This window comes from Oncorhynchus nerka, linkage group LG13 (assembly GCF_034236695.1).
Source record: "Oncorhynchus nerka isolate Pitt River linkage group LG13, Oner_Uvic_2.0, whole genome shotgun sequence".
Taxonomy (NCBI): Eukaryota; Metazoa; Chordata; class Actinopteri; order Salmoniformes; family Salmonidae; genus Oncorhynchus; species Oncorhynchus nerka.
Genome location: NC_088408.1, coordinates 36,763,214 through 36,782,404, shown reverse-complemented (window position 1 = coordinate 36,782,404; position 19,191 = coordinate 36,763,214). Strand labels below are relative to the sequence as shown.

At 42.8% G+C, this 19,191-nt stretch overlaps 1 protein-coding gene across 1 annotated transcript in view; it reads left to right on the top strand.

Moving 5' to 3' along the window:
- LOC115139470 (lethal(3)malignant brain tumor-like protein 3) overlaps positions 1-14,276 on the top strand; it is a 37,145-nt gene extending 22,869 nt beyond the window's left edge. Inside the window, exons 20-22 of the mRNA XM_029676904.2 lie at positions 4,803-4,960; positions 5,063-5,125; positions 12,854-14,276. Of these exons, the coding sequence (XP_029532764.1) occupies positions 4,803-4,960; positions 5,063-5,125; positions 12,854-12,997 (365 nt within the window). The 3' untranslated portion in view covers positions 12,998-14,276. The remainder of the gene's footprint in view (positions 1-4,802; positions 4,961-5,062; positions 5,126-12,853) is intronic.
- The last annotated feature ends 4,915 nt before the right edge of the window (positions 14,277-19,191 follow it).

Genomic DNA, 19,191 nt, shown 5'->3' with positions numbered 1-19,191 from the left:
GAATGTCTTGTTTGTCGTCATTTGAGCCCTAGCTCCTTTTGGTTTTAGTTCATTTATTGAGAATTCCAATATTCTCATCCTCTCCCAATGAAACCGAACAGCACTGAGTACCAGAACTGTCTTTTGCAGTGTAGTTTAAACCGAACCTAAAGAGAATAGGGAAAAGCTTAAAGCAATAGGGATGACTCACTCCTTCCACAGTACAGTACTGTGGATTCAGGGTCCCTTGTGTGATGTACCAGTGTCGGAACATCCAAGGCTCTGCTCTGGTCCTTTGTGAGTTCTCACTCCTCTGAAGGGATAGAAGGTAACAGACAGTAATGAGAGTGAACCAGCAGCAAGCAGCAAACTGGAGGGAAATACTCTTTGAATACAGAGACACACAGAAGATGTTTTCCTGAAACAGACATCAAACGGCACTGGCCTTTCTGACAGTTGCGGGGTCTGCCACTGCTCTGTGTGTAGCAACTGTAAACAGCATGTACTTCATGTACAGCCGTGGAAGATATACTTCATTACAATAAGGGAATAGATGTTTCTGGGTGATGTTGAATGACTCGGTCGCTCTCCTCTAGCTCCGTTTAGGATGATGCTGGGTTAATTAGTCTGTATATCTGCCTTGGACAGTAAAGGCACTTTGGCTTTCATCACCTTCTGTAAGGAGCTCCATCTCTCTCCGTGTCACTTTTATATGGGTCCCTTTCATGTGATTATACCGAGACCTATGCATCCTATACAGCAACAAATGCTCCTTATTCTGTTAATGTCTTCAGTTGTTCTTTTCATTCTGATGCCTAGCATAGTCAGTGGTGCCGCATGGAGCAGATAAACATGTACAAATCAACAACTTACAAAATATATTTTATCGTAGTCAAACTTAATGCACGATTTTGGTTTTAGGCCCTTACGTAAGGATTTAGGGAATAAAAAATAAAAAAATGCATTCATATTAACATGGATCACAGTATTGTTAAAGCTAAATGTGACGGTGAGTGAGTCTGATCACGTTCTGGAGCTTTGCAAAATGCACTGGAGTGAAGTAAGATAAACAGATGGAATGAAGAAGGCAGTTGCTTCATCGACGCAGTAGAATTATAATATGGTCATGAGGGATTTTAGATCCGATTTAAAGGGGTTTACGATTAGAATGTGGGTTTAACCCCCCAGAGTCGATGCGTCAATCTAAATTACATAACAAGCCACTGCATCCGCCAGTGCCGCACTTCCCCATCTGTGATGAAAGGTGGCAGAGCTAGAGCGGTGTTTGTCCAATCATGAGACATCCTGAAAATCAGTCTTCTCACTTAAATGTCTGTAGCGTTCCAAACGTTTGACATACAAACTATTATGACCACTCTATGGAAAGGGGAGACTCTCAAGGAACACGATGTTTTCCATTTTGCTCTACGACCGCCACAAGTGCCACAAAACAAGTGAAGTATGAAGGTAGTTTTGTGCCTACCCAAACAGACGCCTCACAAGTCCTCACTTCATTAAATGGTACCCGCAAAACATCAGTCTCAACGTCAACAGTGAAGAGGCGACTCCGGGATGTTGGCCTTCTAGGCAGAGTTCCTCTGTCCAGTGTCTGTATTCTTTTGCCCGTCTTAATCTTTTATTTTTATTGGCCAGTCTGAGATATGGCTTTTTCTTTGCAATTCTGACAAGAAGGCCAGCATCCCGGAGTCGCTTCTTCACTGCAGACGTTGAGACTGGTGTTTTGCGGGTACTATTAAATGAAGCTGCCAGTTGAAGACTTGTGAGGCGTCTGTTTCTCAAACTAGACACTCTAATGTACTTGTCCTCTTGCTCAGTTGTGCACCGGGGCCTCCCACTCCTCTTTCTATTTTGGTTAGAGACAGTTTGCTCTGTTCTCTGAAGGAAGTAGTACACAGCGTTGTACGAGATCTTCAGTTTCTTGGCAATTTCTCGCATGGAAGAGCCTTAATTTCTCAGAACAAGAATAGACTGACGAGTTTCAGAAGAAAGTTCTTTGTTTCTGGCCATTTTGAGCCTGTAATCGAACCCAAAAAATGCTGATGCTCCAGATACTCAACTAGTCTTGTGAAGAAGGCCAGTTTTATTGCTTCTTTAATCAGTACAACAGTTTTCAGCTGTGCTAACATAATTGCAAAAGGGTTTTCTAATGATCAATTAGCCTTTTAAAATTATAAACTTGGATTAGCTAACACAACGTGCCATTGGAACACAGGAGTAATGGTTGCTGATAATGGGCCTATGTAGATATTCCATTAAATCTACAATAGTCATTTACAACATTAACAATGTCTACACTGTATTTCTGATCAATTTGATGTTATTTTAATGAACAAAAATGTGATTTTCTTTCAAAAACAAGGACATTTCTAAGTGACCCCAATCAAAAGTTTTAGAGTGTTTTAAAGTGTTGACCCTAACTGACCTAAGACAGGGTATTTTTACTAGGATTAAATGTATTTGGCTAAGGTGTATGTACATTTCTGACTTCAACTAAACATACAGTTTTTATTTCTTTCATCACCTTCGCAGTGGGTCAGACGTTTACATGCACTCGATTAGTATTTGGTAGCAATGCCTGTAAATGGTTTCACTTGGGTCAAATGTTTTGGGTAGCCTTCCACAAGCTTCCTACAATAAGTTGGATGGATTTTGGCCCATTCCTCTGGACAGAGCAGGTGTAACTGAGTCAGGTTTATAGGCCTCCATGCTTTTTCAGTTCGGCCCACACACTTTCTATAGGATTGAGGTCAGGGCTTTGTGATGGCCACACCAATACCTTGACTTTGTTGTACTTAAGCCATTTTGCCACAACTTTGAAAGTATGCTTAGAGTCATTGTCCATTTGGAAGACCCATTTGCGACCAAGCTTTAACTTGCTGACTGATGTCTTAAGATGTTGCTTCAATATATCCACATAATTTTCCTCTCTCATGAAGCCATCTATTTTGTGAAGTGCACCAGTCCCTCCTGCAGCAAAGCACCCCCACAACGTGATGCTGCCACCCACGTGCTTCACAGTTGGGATGGTGTTATTCGGCTTGCAAGCCTACCCGTTTCTCCTCCAAACATAATGATGGTCATTATGGCCAAACAGTTCTATTTTTGTTTCATCAGACCAGAGGAAAGTATGATCTTCGTCCCCATGTGCAGTTGCAAACCGTAGTCTGGCTTTTTTATGGCGGTTTTGGAGCCGTGGCTTCTTCCTTGCTGAGCGACCTTCAGGTTATGTCGATATAGGATTCGTTCTTACTGTGGATATAGATACTTTTGTTCCTGTTTCCTCCAGCATCTACACAAGGTCCTTTGCTGTTGTTCTGGGATTGATTTGCACCAAGGTACGTTCATCTCTACGAGACAGAACACGTCTCCTTACTGAGCGGTATGACGGCTGCGTGGTCCCATGGTGTTTATACTTGCGTACTATTGTTTGTACAGATGAACGTGGTACCTTCAGACATTTGGAAATTGCTCCCAAGGATGAACCAGACTTGTGGAGGTCTACAATTATTTTTCCTGAGGTCTTGTCTGATTTCTTTTGATTTTCCCATGATGTCAAGCAAAGAGGCACTGTTTGAAGGTAGGCCTTGAAATACATCCACAGGTACACCTCCAATTGACTCAGATGATGTCAATTAGCCTATCAGAAGCTTCTAAAGCCATGATAATTTTCTGGAGTTTTAAAGGCACAGTCAACTTAGTGTATATAAACGTCTGACCCACTGGAATTGCGATACAGTGAAATAATCTGTCTGTAAACAAATAAATCTGTCTGGAAAAATGACTTGTGTCATGCACAAAGTAGATGTCCTAACCAACTTGCCAAAACTATAGTTTGTTAACAAGAAATTTGTGGAGTGGTTGAAAAACAAGTTTTAATGACTCCAACCTAAGTGTATGTAAACTTTCGACTTCAACTGTGTGCGTGTGTGTGTGTGCGCGTGTGCGTGCGTATATATATGTATTTATTTGTGTATATATTCTAGATTTAATGAGCAGTGATCATTCTCTAACATGCATATGCAGGAGTAACACCCAGTGCCTCTCAGGTATTTACTCAGTAGAATGGCGAGTGAAGTCTCTTCCAGAAAATACTTCCTCATTTCCCTGAAACGTGAATATTCATGTCCTCTGGGTGTTTGTTCATAAGCGAACAACTGTTTTGTTGTAAGTTTCTCCGTCAACCAAAGTAAAGTTACATGAAGTTGCTGTGTCACAACTGTCACCTCATTAAATTTGTCCTAATGAATTATGACCCATGAGTCTGTGACTGTGACCCTTGCTACCTCTCCAATTGGTCCAGACTGTAATTGCTTCCCTCTCTTGCTACAGTAGATTAGTTCCTACATAAAGGAGGGGTTGGGTTAAAAGCGGAAGTCAAATTTTGGTTGGACCTTGTGTGCAATTAACCAATGAGGTGATCTTAATGTGAATTTCAATAGAATTGTTCCTCCCCAGGCAATATTTATCTTTGTGTTCCATCAAAACCTTAGAATGACTCTCAAAACACCACAATTTTCCGCTTCACTTGAATTGTCAATTTTGGGAGATAAACGTTGGAAGATGCTCAAAGCTGGGTTTATGCCTGGATAAAGAAACAGGCAGCTTCCCAATATGGTTAGGAGTGAGCAGCAAGCATCTGCATTCTGTTTCTTCTAACCTTTCCAAAGACTTCCATCAGATCCCTTTAGTATCGAGCTGTTCATCTTCAGGTGATCACAGCAACAAATGCCTTGCTTTTCCAAATTTAAGTGAATTAATTTGAGGATTTTTGTATGTTTATTTCCTTCCCTTCCCTAAAGTAGAGCTGACACTACAGCAAGCCCTTCACCAGTCAGTGTTCATGCCATGCACCTCGCCATCCCCTAGCAGCTCTCCTTTCTGCTGGGACCAGCACAGCAAGCTACTTCCCACTGTGGCTGGCATCACTTCAAGCAAAGTGGCTTCATGGACAGTGGAGGAGGTAATGGATGATTTGCATTGTCACTACAATGTTGCTTGCTGTGCAATGACTGTGCTGTTCATTTGGATAACTATACTAAGCATGATGTCCAATGTGTTACAGGTGATTGAGTTCATCCAAGGTCTTCCAGGCTGTAGGGAACACGTGCACACTTTCAGAGACGAGGTACAGTTTCAGTACAGAACGTGAATGAAAGTTGAATGAACGTTTACAACGTAAGTGCACAGATTGCGAGAAATTTGAGTAATCAAGGTGACAGACATTGACACATTCAGTACCGCCTTGCACAGTCTTGCCTGCATCTAGCTGATCTAGAGCGTAATCATTAGTCAGTTGGAAACAAGAGTTTCTTTTGGACAAATGCAGATGTGTTTATACCCATTTTGTTCCGTTTGCTTCCGTTTAAGATTTTTTTTCTACAGAATCGGCGTAATGAATACACCCCTGATCACACGCAAACACAGGTCACTCTCATAGCAGCTACAAATAGCATGATCCCTTTAATCATTGTATTCCTTCTGATCTTCTCACCTTTTCCCTTCGCTTGTGGACTTCAGACACATCAGTTTCCTGTGACCAGGCGAAAAAACCTTCCCAAGTCAAACCATATCATAACCGCCACACACAGCCTACATCATTATCATCATATTAGTCAACCCGCTACAATCATGCATTTCAGTGTACAGTCAGCACCTAGCAGTTTAACAGTTACACCGGCAAGCCCCGGTGGCAATAAATTAATAAAAACAAAAGCTTACCTTGACTTGGAAGAGTTCCAGCGTTGGATAGCCAGCTAGCTAGCATAGCATCCCTCGCTCTTTGAGCCAGGTGTTTGAGTAGGCTAAACTAGCAAGCTACATTTGCTAGCTAAGTGAGTGAAAGTGAAAGAAATACAACAAAATATAGGTCTCTCCTTTTTCCATTTTTTAAGAAATTAATTTGTTAAACAATTGTTTTCTCACTCTGAGACAATTTTCTCACCACATTTTATGGACTGCAGTGCTAGCTAGCTGTAGCTTATGCTTTCAATACTAGATTAATTCTCTGATCCTTTGATTGGGTGGGCATCTTCAAAAAGTTCTACAGCTGCACCATCGTTAGCATCCTGACCGGTTACATCACCACCTGGTATGCCAACTGCTCAGCATCCGACCGTAAGGCGCTACAGCCAAGCTTCCTGCCATCCAGGACCTACAGTGAGCACCATAATTCATTGGACAGTGACCATTTTTTAAATATTTTGGTTCTGTACTCGAGTACATTGAGTTTGAAAGGATACAATGAGGGTGAAGTGCAGACTGTCAGCTTTAATTTGAGGGTACTTTCATACATATCGGATGAACCGTTGTACATGGTCCCCCCATTTTCACGCATCAAAAAACATTGGACAGTTTATCATAATGTAGAATAAAGTAGAATAAAGTAATCATTGCGCTGCACCCGGCCTGCCACAGGAGTCGCTAGTGCGCGATGAGACAAGGATATCCCTACCGGCCAAACCCTCACGACGCTAGGCCAATTGTGCGTCGCCCCATGGACCTCCCGGTCACGGCCGGCTGCGACAGAGCCTGGGCGCGAACCCAGAGTCTCTGGGAGGCTGAACAGCATTCTTACCGGTATTCCTCTTGTCCAGATGGGATAGGGCAGTGTGAGTTCCAGGGAAGGGAAATCTTAACGCTACAGCATACAATGACATTCTAGAAGATTCTGTGCTTCCAACTTTGTGGCAACTGTTTGGGAAAGGCCCTTCCCTGTTTCAGCATGACAATTCTCCCACTCACAAAGCAAGGTCCATACAGAAATGGTTTGTTGAGATGGGTTTGGAAGAACTTGACTGGCCTGCACAGAGCCCTGACCTCAACCCCTTTCGAGCACCTTAGGGATGAATTGGAACGCCGATTGTGAGCCAGGCCTAATCGCCCAACATCAGTGCCCGACCTCATTAATGCTCTTGTGGCTGAATGGACGACGTAGCAATGTTCCAACATATAGTGGAAAGCCTTCCCAGAAGAGTGGAAGCTGTTATAGCGGCAAAGTGGGGACCAACTCCATATTAATGCCCATGATTTTGGAATGGTGTCGACATACTTTTGGTAATTTAGTGTATGTCACGTCATTAACTATCTGCATAGGTTACAGTTAATGGTTCTTATTGATATGTATTATTATTTATTTATTTCACCTTTATTTAACCAGGTAGGCTAGTTGAGAAAAGTTCTCATTTACAACTGCGACCTGGCCAAGATAAAGCAAAGCAGTGCGACAAAAACAACAACAGACAGATGGAATAAACAAGCGTATGGTCAAACACAATGGACAAAAGAAAGTCTCTATATACAGTGTGTGCAAATAGCGTGATGAGGTAAGGCAATAAATAGGCCATAGTAGCGGAGTAATTACAATTTAGAAAATTAACACTGGAGTGATAGATGAGCAGATGATGATGTGCAAGTATAAATACTGGTGTACAAAAGAGCAGAAAAGTAAATAAAAACAATATGGGGATGAGGTTGGTAGATTGGGTAGGCTATTTACAGATGGGCTATGTACAGCTGCAGCGATTGGTTAGCTGCTCAGATAGCTGATGTTTAAAGTTAGTGAGGGAAATATAAGTCTCCAGCTTTAGCTTTTTTTTTTGCAATTCATTCCAGTCATTGCCAGCAGAGAATTGGAAGAAAAGGCGGCCAAAGGAGGTGTTGGCTTTGGGGATGACCAGTGAGATATACCTTCTGGAGTGTGTGCTATGGGTTGGTGTTGTTATCGTGACTTGGTAGAGCTGAGATAAGGCGGAGCTTTATCTAGCATAGACTTATAGATGACCTGGAGCCAGTGGATCTAGCAACGAATATGAAGCGAGGGCCAGCCTACTAGAGCATACAGGTCGCAGTGGTGGGTGGTATAAGGGGCTTTGGTGACAAAACGGATGGCACTGTGATAGACTGCATCCAGTTTGCTGAGTAGAGTATTGGAAGCTATTTTGTAAATGATATCACCGAAGTCGGGGATTGGTAGAATAGTCAGTTTTACGAGGGTATGTTTGGCAGCGTGCGTGAAGGAGGCTTTGTTGTGAAATAGGAAGCTGATTCTAGATTTAATTTTGGATTGGAGATGTTTAATATGAGTCTGGAAGGAGAGTTTACAGTCTAGCCAGACACCTAGGTATTTGTAGTTGTCCACATATTCTAAGTCAGAACCGTCCAGAGTAGTGATGCTATTCGGGCGGGCGGGTGCAAGCAGTGAACGGTTGAAAAGCATTCATTTGTTTTTACTATCATTTAAGAGCAATTGGAGCAAAATGGAAGGAGAGTTGTATGGCATTGAAGCCCGTCTGGAGGTTAGTTAGTGCAGTGTCCAAAGAAAGGCCAGAGTATATGGTGTCGTCTGCGTAGAGGTGGATCAGAGAGTCACCAGCAGCAAGAGCGACATCGTTGATATATACAGAGAAAAGAGTCGGCCGGGAATTGAACCCCATAGAGACTGCCAGAGGTCCGGACAACAGGCCCTCCGATTTGACACACTGAACTCTTGAGAAGTAGTTGGTGAACCAGGCGAGGCAGTAATTTGAGAAGCCAAGGCTGTTGAGTCTGCTGAATACGGTGATTGACAGAGTCGAAAGCCTTGGCCAGGTCAATGAAGACTGCTGCACAGTACTGTCTTTTATCGATTGCGGTTATGATATCGTTTAGTACCTTGAGCGTGGCTGAGGTGCACTCGTGACCAGCTCGGAAACCGGATTACACAATGGAGAAGGTACGGTGGGATTCAAAATGGTCAGTGATCTGTTTATTAACTTGGCTTTCGAAGACTTTAGAAAGGCAGGGCAGGATGGATATAAGTCTATAACAGTTTTGGTCTAGAGTGTCAGCCCCTTTGAAGAGGGGGATGACCGCGGCAGCTTTCCAATATTTAGGGATCTCGGACAATACGAAAGAGAGGTTGAACAGACTGGTAATAGGGGTTGCAACAATGGTGGCGGATAATTTTAGAAAGAGAGGGTCCAGATTGTCTAGCCCAGCTGATTTGTACAGGTCCAGGTTTTGCAGCTCTTGCAGAACATCTGCTATCTGCATTTGGGTGAAGGAGAAGCTGGGGAGGGTTGGGCAAGTAGCTGCGGGGGGTGCGGAGCTGTTGGCCGGGTTGGGGTAGCCAGGAGGAAGGCATGGCCAGCCGTAGAGAAATGCTTATTGAAATTCTCGATTATCGTAGATTTATCGGTGGGGACAGTGTTACCTAGCCTCAGTGCAGTGGGCAGCTGGGAGGAGGTGCTCTTATTCTCCATGGACTTTACAGTGTCCCAAAACTTTTTGGAGTTAGAGCTACAGGATGCAAATTTCTGTTTGGAAAAGCTACTCTTTGCTTATATTGGTTCTTGACTTCCCTGAAAAGTTGCATATCGCGGGGACTATTCGATGCTAGTGCAGTCCGCCACAGGATGTTTTTGTGCTGGTCGAGGGCAGTCAGGTCTGGAGTGAACCAAGGGCTATATATGTTCTTAGTTCTACATTTTTTGAACGGGGCATGCTTATTTAAGATGGTGAGGAAATTACTTTTAAAGAACGACCAGGCATCCTCGTCTGACGGGATGAGGTCAATATCCTTCCAGGATCGATTAGAAAGGCCTGCTCGCAGAAGTGATTTAGGGAGCGTTTGACAGTGATGAGGGGTGGTCGTTTGACCGTGGACCCATAGCGGATGCAGGTAATGAGGTAGTGATCGCTGAGATCCTGATTGAAAACATCAGAGGTGTATTTAGAGGGCAAGTTGGTCAGGATAATATCTATCAGGGTGCCCATGTTTACGGATTTAGTGTTGTACCTGGTGGGTTCCTTGATAATTTGTGTGAGATTGAGGGCATCTAGCTTAGATTGTAGGATTGCTTGGGTGTTAAGCATATCCCAGTTTAGGTCACCTAACAGAACGAACTCTGAAGATAGATGGGGGGCAATCAATTCACATAGGGTGTCCAGGGCACAGCTGGGAGCTGAGGGGGGGGTCTATAACAGGCGGCAACAGTGAGAGACTTATTTCTGGAGAGATTAATTTTTAAAATTAGAAGCTCGAACTGTTTGGGCATAGACCTGGAAAGTATGACAGAACTTTGCAGGCTATCTCTGGAGTAGATTGCAACTCCTCCCCCTTTGGCAGTTCTATCTTGACGGAAAATGTTGTAGTTTGGTATGGAAATCTCAGAATTTTTGGTGGCCTTCCTAAACCAGGATTCAGACACCACAAGGACATCAGGGTTGGCGGAGTGTGCTAAAGCAGTGAGTAAAACAAACTTAGGGAGGAGGCTTCTGATGTTAACATGCATGAAACCAAGGCTTTTTCGGTTACAGAAGTCAACAAATGAGAGTGCCTGGGGACATGCAGGGCCTGGGTTAACCTCCACACCACCCGAGGAACAGAGGAGGAGTAGGATGAGGGTACGGCTAAAGGCTATCAAAACTGGTCGTCTAGTGCGTTGGGGACAGAGAATAAAAGCGGCAGATTTCTGGACGTGGTAGAATAGATTCAGGCCATAATGTACAGACAGGGGTATGGTGGGGTGCGGGTACAGTGGAGGTAAACCCAGGCACTGAGTGATGATAAGAGAGGTTGCATCTCTGGACCCGCTAGTTATGCTGGGTGAAGTCAGCACATGTATGGGAGGTGGGACAAAGGAGGTATCTGAGGCATGTTGAGTGGGACTAGGGTCTCCGAAGTAAACTAAAACAATGCTAACTATCCTAAACAACAGTATACAAGGCATATTGACATTTGAGAGAGACATAAAGCGAGGCATAGCTAAGACAACAACGGGTAAGACAACAACAGCTATTCAGCTAAGACAACAACAACAGGTAAAATGGCGATGAATGGGCAGAGAGGGTTGGTTAACTACACATAGGGCCTGAGTTTGAGGCTGGGGCCGACAGGTAAACACAAAAATAAACAAAATTAAGTACCGTGATTAATGAACAGTCCAGCAGGCATCAGCTATGTAGCCAAGTGATCATAGGGTCCAGTGAACAGCAATAGATGGAACAGGGAAGCCGCTGGGTAGTCGTTACTATTATTTAGACTTTCTCTGAACTGAAGGCCATTAGGCCAATTTAAAGCTATCCCTAGACATTTGAAATATCTTCATGCCTAGAAGAGCCTCCAGGCTTCCGTAATAACGGTCAATTGTGAATGAGAGAAAAAAATATAACAGAGGCAGTTTGGTAAAACTAATACCATCCGAATCATCCACTGGAAAACGGACATGCTGGTGTAATAATTACATAACTGACGTTCTATATAAAATACTAGGCCCATGCAAATAGGGCTTATGGAAGGGGGTGAGAACCATGAGCCTCCTAGGTTTTGTATTGAATGTACCCAGAGGAGGAGGACGGAAACTAGCTGTCCTCCGGCTACACCATGGTGCTACCCTACAGAGTGCTGTTGAGGCTACTGTAGGCTACAGTGTGTTTTAATCACTTATTTGGTAACATAAATGTATTTAGTATCGTTTTAAAAATGATTGACTTTTTTAATGTTTCACTATTTAATTTTTCTGAAATTCGCTGAGGAGGATGGTCCTCCCCTTCCTCCCTTGAGGAGCCTCCACTGACACGCACACTGGCTTCTGGGAAAAGGACTTCCCATTAATCTGTCTGTTGTGGGATTATAAAGATCCCATTTTGGTTTCATCGGATGCATTACCTTCACATTATCTTTCATAATGGTGTGGTCTCATCTGAGTCTGCTTAAGAAGTTTTAAGTGCCTCTGCAAAACTCACCAATGGATGTAATTTTTAAATTGCAACTTTTATTAATGCAGTGTAGTAGAGGTGTAAGGGTTGTATGAGTTCAGTAGTTCAACTAACGGACCTTACAGATAAATGTTGGCATATTGATAATTGTTGTGTCCATGAACCTCTCTACTTGAGGCAGTGGGTCAATGGGGAAAATAATGAATATGCTGGCAGCTTGATTGACATTCATGAATGGAATCACTTTGTAGAACTGTTAACGACTAAAGGATTACCCAGCTGTTCCAATGGCTAATAAAGGCAACTCAAGACATATTTCTCTGGAGCTAAATTGAGTGGTGGAAGCAGTAATACATAAGACATGCAGTGCTAGTCCCTGACTGACTGACTGATTGACTGACTGGGGACTGCAAACAGAGCAGCTGTCACTAGAAACAGCTGTCACACAGTCTGCTGGTGGACGCCTGATTCACTCTCATGTGTCCTCCATCATTTCATTCTCCCATCAAACCAGAGTATTTTCAGCTCCAGAAACAAAGATTTGGATTGGAGATAGGTAGTCTTTGGTCATCTTTTCTACAAATGGGTGTATTGTATTAATCCTCAAATAATCTCTTAAAACTATTACTGATTGTATTGCTTTTGTGACGCAATGAAAACAATTGTTCACAAACAATTCTATAACTTAATTGTCCCCAGATACCTGTGGTTTAAGGCAAAAAAAAGTGTACTTTGATTCGCCCACTCAATTAGGCCTATTTGGGTATTCTCTACAGATTATCCAAGTCATTAAACACAGGAAATTCTTCTCGTGGTTCTCATGAATTTATGTTCATATTGTGCCATTCTGTCAGCGGTAACAGCGAGTGATTTTATGACAGGTTGTTAAAAGTAGAATATGACTCAACCTCTGAATAACACCCCCTCTAATGAGGCATGAACATTTGCATAACCCTCATGGTGGAGAATCCTTTAAAAAACCTTGCTTTGAAGGGAATTATTTGAGCACCGCTATGTCTTAACTGCATGCTATTGGATGTTGAATGTGAAACATATTCCTTAGGCAAAAATGGTCATTAGGAAAGTGCTTTGATGGTGCCCATTTTAAAATGTGTGACTTCTCTAACTCTTCCCTCCCTCCCATGTTCTTGTCCAGCAAATAGATGGCGAAGCCTTCTTGCTGTTGACCCAGGTTGACTTGGTGAGGATCATGAGCATCAAGCTGGGTCCGGCCATTAAGATCTACAACTCCATCTTGATGTTCAAGACGGCGGAGGAATCGGCATGTAATGAGCTCTGACGAAGATGGGAGGCTACTATTTTTTTCTTTATTTTTCTCCCCTTAGGAGGTCTACAGACAAAGATGTGAAGCACAAAGAACCGTCCTTCCCAGCGGATGCATCTCATGCGAACCGAATTGCACAAGTTCTTCTTCTTCTTTTTTTTTTTAAAGACCACCACATTGCATACTGAGAATCTCCAATAGGAATCTCCAATAGGATTGTCATTTTCATATTTTTTTTATATTAGTGTTGGCGCGGTGCCACGAAGCTGTTCGATCTACTTAAAAACTGAAACTGGAAATGCAGAGGACTATGAGTTTTTTTCACCCTTCAGATTTCCTTTAGTGCATCACAATCAAGCAACTTTTCATCATGTAGAAAGTGCCATCTGCACGGGGGGTCTCTGGTATTCTAGAAGATGATTGGCTTTAGCTGTTCCAGTCTCTCTGGAATGCCGACGTCATACAGGTCAGAGAAATGAATACATTCATGAGAAAGTAATCATGATTTTTTTATCCTTGTCACTTCTGTCTGTCTGATGGGTTGGGGGTGCTGCAGGAGAAGGCTGTATATTTCAACCGAGAGGAGAAAGGGATTTTTATTCTCTCACCAAACCAACAGGGGCACCCTACTGTAATAATTCAATGCACCAGGCCCTGCATTTAATTTCCCCATGGTAAATGCCCCCAACTCTTATGTTTTATGGATAGCAATACACAGTACCTGTATAAAGACCAACGTGGGTCATCTTGGTCTGGTTTCTTTCTCCTGTGTACTGTACAGTCACCTCATCAGTACTGCTCAGGCCCTCTGGAGCAGTGACAAGTGTCTGTTTACAGTACTTTACCAAACCCAGGGAACGGGTTTGGTTGATTGAATCAAATATAAAACAAAAGGTTACCTATATGGACATGGGTATTTCTTCATGTGGACAATTGTTCACTGTTCATTGTTGATTTATGTACTGCAATTTCAAGCAATTGTTAAATATAATTGAATAGGTACGTTGCTGATAATCTCAAATAGCATACTTAGTGTTCTTTAAATAACGTTGACTGTAAATGTGCTATTTCAATTTGCTTTGCCGACGCCTAAAGAGAACAAAATGCCGGTATATGTTTTGCTGTTATTTATTTATTTAAATCTCATACCGGTGGGTGAGACTGCTGTGTGCAGAATTATGCAAAATAATCTAAATGGGAAAAGAGCTTGCTATTTCTGAATCTAATATCATGATGAAGCCTTTAATTCCACCTGTATTGATTCACAAATAAATACAACGAGAAGTACACTAAAGGCTGCGTCTTGTGTTACTGTTAAGTCTACTTGTGTTCCAGGTGTTACCTCTGTCTCAAGTTCTCCTTCCAGGGTACACTAAAGCCACTTTGGCTTTGTTGAAGTGTTCAGTACAAGAATATTACTAATCTCACTAATCTCAAAGAATCTTCACATCCTGTCACAAAGTGCTATATTCTTCCTATTTGTCACCATGTCATATTTATTACCCTAAGAAGGGAAACATAACTCACTCGTTCTCTTTTCATGCAGTGAACCCTTTCGCATGGTTCAACACAATCTTTCATTTTCTATTATTCCTTATTCCATGTACAAATCATCTGACAACTGATGTTTGGTCATTGTGTCAGTGCTCCATTCTTCTAAATCGCCTCCAACTAAGAATCTAAGCTGGAAAGTTTGTCAAGGGATCATTGTCTTTGCTGTGTTTTTGTCTTTCACAGGATTTCAGAATGGAAATGTATTATGTACTGAGGGGGGGAGGAAAACTCGCCTCCCTGCGGACCTGGCATCCTTTCACTCCCTCCTCTCTACATTTTCCTCCTCTGTCTCTGCTTCTAAAGCCACTTTCTACCACTCTAAATTCCAAGCATCTGCCTCTAACCCTAGGAAGCTCTTTGCCACCTTCTCCTCCCTCTTGAATCCTCCTCCCCCCCTCCTCCTCCCTCTCTGCAGATGACTTCGTCAACCATTTTGAAAAGAAGGTCGACGACATCCGATCCTCGTTTGCTAAGTCAAACGACACCGCTGGTTCTGCTCACACTGCCCTACCCTGTGCTCTGACCTCTTTCTCCCCTCTCTCTCCAGATGACATCTCGCGTCTTGTGACGGCCGGCCGCCCAACAACCTGCCCGCTTGACCCTATCCCCTCCTCTCTTCTCCAGACCATCTCCGGTGACCTTCTCCCTTACCTCAACTCGCTCATCAACTCATCCCTGACCCCTTCTGAAAAAACCTACACTCGATCCCTCCGATGTCAACAACTACAGACCAGTATCCCTTCTTTCTTTTCTCTCCAAAACTCTTGAACGTGCCGTCCTTGGCCAGCTCTCCCGCTATCTCTCTCAGAATGACCTTCTTGATCCAAATCAGTCAGGTTTCAAGACTAGTCATTCAACTGAGACTGCTCTTCTCTGTATCACGGAGGCGCTCCGCACTGCTAAAGCTAACTCTCTCTCCTCTGCTCTCATCCTTCTAGACCTATCGGCTGCCTTCGATACTGTGAACCATCAGATCCTCCTCTCCGAGTTGGGCATCTCCGGCGCGGCCCACGCTTGGATTGCGTCCTACCTGACAGGTCGCTCCTACCAGGTGGCGTGGCGAGAATCCGTCTCCTCACCACGTGCTCTCACCACTGGTGTCCCCCAGGGCTCTGTTCTAGGCCCTCTCCTATTCTCGCTATACACCAAGTCATTTGGCTCTGTCATAACCTCACATGGTCTCTCCTATCATTGCTATGCAGACGACACACAATTAATCTTCTCCTTTCCCCCTTCTGACGACCAGGTGGCGAATCGCATCTCTGCATGTCTGGCAGACATATCAGTGTGGATGACGGATCATCACCTCAAGCTGAACCTCGGCAAGACGGAGCTGCTCTTCCTCCCGGGGAAGGACTGCCCGTTCCATGATCTCGCCATCACGGTTGACAACTCCATTGTGTCCTCGTCCCAGAGCGCTAAGAACCTTGGCGTGATCCTGGACATCACCCTGTCGTTCTCAAATAACATCAAGGCGGTGGCCCGTTCCTGTAGGTTCATGCTCTACAACATCCGCAGAGTACGACCCTGCCTCACACAGGAAGCGGCGCAGGTCCTAATCCAGGCACTTGTCATCTCCCGTCTGGATTACTGCAACTCGCTGTTGGCTGGGCTCCCTGCCTGTGCCATTAAACCCCTACAACTCATCCAGAACGCCGCAGCCCGTCTGGTGTTCAACCTTCCCAAGTTCTCTCACGTCACCCCGCTCCTCCGCTCTCTCCACTGGCTTCCAGTTGAAGCTCGCATCCGCTACAAGACCATGGTGCTTGCCTACGGAGCTGTGAGGGGAACGGCACCTCAGTACCTCCAGGCTCTGATCAGGCCCTACACCCAAACAAGGGCACTGCGTTCATCCACCTCTGGCCTGCTCGCCTCCCTACCACTGAGGAAGTACAGTTCCCGCTCAGCCCAGTCAAAACTGTTCGCTGCTCTGGCCCCCCAATGGTGGAACAAACTCCCTCACGACGCCAGGACAGCGGAGTCAATCACCACCTTCCGGAGACACCTGAAACCCCACCTCTTTAAGGAATACCTAGGATAGGATAAAGTAATCCTTCTCCCCCCCCCCTTAAAAGACCTAGATGCACTATTGTAAAGTGGCTGTTCCACTGGATGTCATAAGGTGAAAGCACCAATTTGTAAGTCGCTCTGGATAAGAGCGTCTGCTAAATGACTTAAATGTAATGTAAATGCAAAGCAAAGATTTTCAACAGAATTTAGAAATAGGCATTACCACAGATTCCTGATGTATCTATATGATTTGAACTTAATTCAATGTTTGGTGCGAAGGAAAGTGTTCAGTACACACTGTTATCGAATAGCCTTTTCCCATGGAGGACTCTAGATTAGGTTGGTTACTTACAGATGACTAGCTTCAGGGGGAATATTTCCTTTTACCCTAAAAAGGCGGATAGCTGTAGAAAAACAGAATAAGAGTCAATTGCCTCCAATACCTCTGCAGCCAGAGCATGACAGTTGTTGGTATCTTCTGGAAATGTCAAGCTCATGCTGGTATATGCATCTATTTTTTTCCTTGTAATGAATATTTATCATGACGTTTGGTGCTATTTTTCTCTCCAACAAAGGAGCAACTTATTTTTAGCTAACAAGCTCACAGACTTATGAGATTATGAATGCGTATGCACATGAATAAACAAACATACTGTAGCTAGGGCACAGTGCAGATTGAAGATAGACGAGGGCTATGTTCCAGATTGTTATTACACTGCTTGAATAATTCTACATGTGCCCTCAGACACAAAACAGTCCATGAACTTGGCTGATAATGAATTCAAATGTACATTTATTACGTTTGGCCCTGACTGACATTTGGTAGAGAGGATCAGATGTGAAATGCAATTATGCTATTATTTCCGATTTCTGCTCCCAAGCAAAATTTCCTATGATTATTATGTTTCTAATGACAATGTAATCTCATGATTGCCTCTTTCAATTTTGAGTTGGAGTAGGGTGACAGAGAGCCACCATCTTTTAGGCATTTTTTTTATTAGAAAATGAACTTCAGCGGAAAATTGTTGTGACTGATAATTTTATCATTAACAATGAATCCTGATTCATTATAATGGATAGTTCAATTGGTGTTATTAAAGTAACTGTCCATTGAAAATCTCACTTTTAAAAGTTCATATTCCGTTAACTTATACACAAATTATATTTTTGACTCATCCTATACTCATATTTCTGTCCAAAGCATAAATTATAGAAAAAAAACACCTCAAACTTGTATCTCAAACAGACCGTATCACAAATGCTGGCTATTTCCTCATAGAGGATGATATCCAATCAGCAGTCTACTCTCATGAATATTCTTTATGACCGGTATATGCCCACACTATCCTTCGAAACATTAGAGTTATCCTTTTTAGATAAAACTATACTAAATATATGTACATGTCACCAAATAACTGATTTAAAATCCTTATCCTGTGTCAAATCCTGTGCGTCAATCTAATGAACATAATTTTAAAAAATCCCCATCTGCCTATTTCACCCATCTGCATCTGCGGTTGAAAGTGTTTGTCAGACCAGGAGACATCCCCAAAATCTGTCTTCTCATGAAAATGTTTGTAGCGTCCGAACCTCTTGGGCTACAAACTAATATGACTGTGGAAAGGGGAGAGTCAATGGTGTTCTCCACAAGTGTCACTGAACTCATCTGATGGTAACCCATACAAATGAATGGAAGTATGGAGGTAGTTTTATCACCTAGATATAGGACAAACACTTCAAAACCTTATTCCTAAATTATTAATTTTGTTACTGTATTTTTTGCCATTTCTGAATGTGTTATTCAATGCGTTTCTATTTGATCAAATAATAAGAAATACAACAACAAAAAAGCTTTCGGTTTTATTAGTTTATTTCCACTGGGGCCCGCCAGGGTGTCACTGCTAAACTGTTTGCTCTACACTGTACTGCGTGATTGTACACATGGATTTGATTGTGGGTTCACTAATGCATTAATTTTAGTTTGTTAAACACAACATTAACATAGTGAGAACAATGTAGCGGTTAGCGGTTATGGTATGAAGGTTTGACTTGGATAGTTTTTGCGCCTGGTCACAGACAGCTGTTGTGTTGTGCACTGAAGTCCACAAGCGAATGAAAATGTAATTACTACAATTTGTCTTATTACGTGTTCACCTACGTTATAAACATTAATTTGTAGGCTAGGTTGTAGCAGCCACATGATGGGTATAGTGCAAATTCGAATATCATGTTTGGAGGCTAAACCTAGCGATGTTACATTGAGTTGGGAGAGTGGAATATGAATGACAGTCATCCAATATGCTGCAATAGAAATAAGGCCATGCTTATATAAAAATATTGTCCTCCCTTATCTCGAATGCCACTAACCGCCACCGGGGTACGCCCACACCATTTCAACACAGAAAATATGCTTTTTAACATACTTAATTACATTTTTTTGTAAGGACAACTATTTCACTCATATTGTAATTCATTATTGGTCATATTTAATAGAAATTTGGAAACACTGGGCAGTTACTTTAATCATTCATGATCAACTTGTGTGCTGTACATTTTCTCACTTTTAGTGCTAGATTGGCGAGAAAAACTTAGTGTATACTTTAAAGACATTGGCATAGATTTTAAAGTCTGTTTCAAAAACAGCA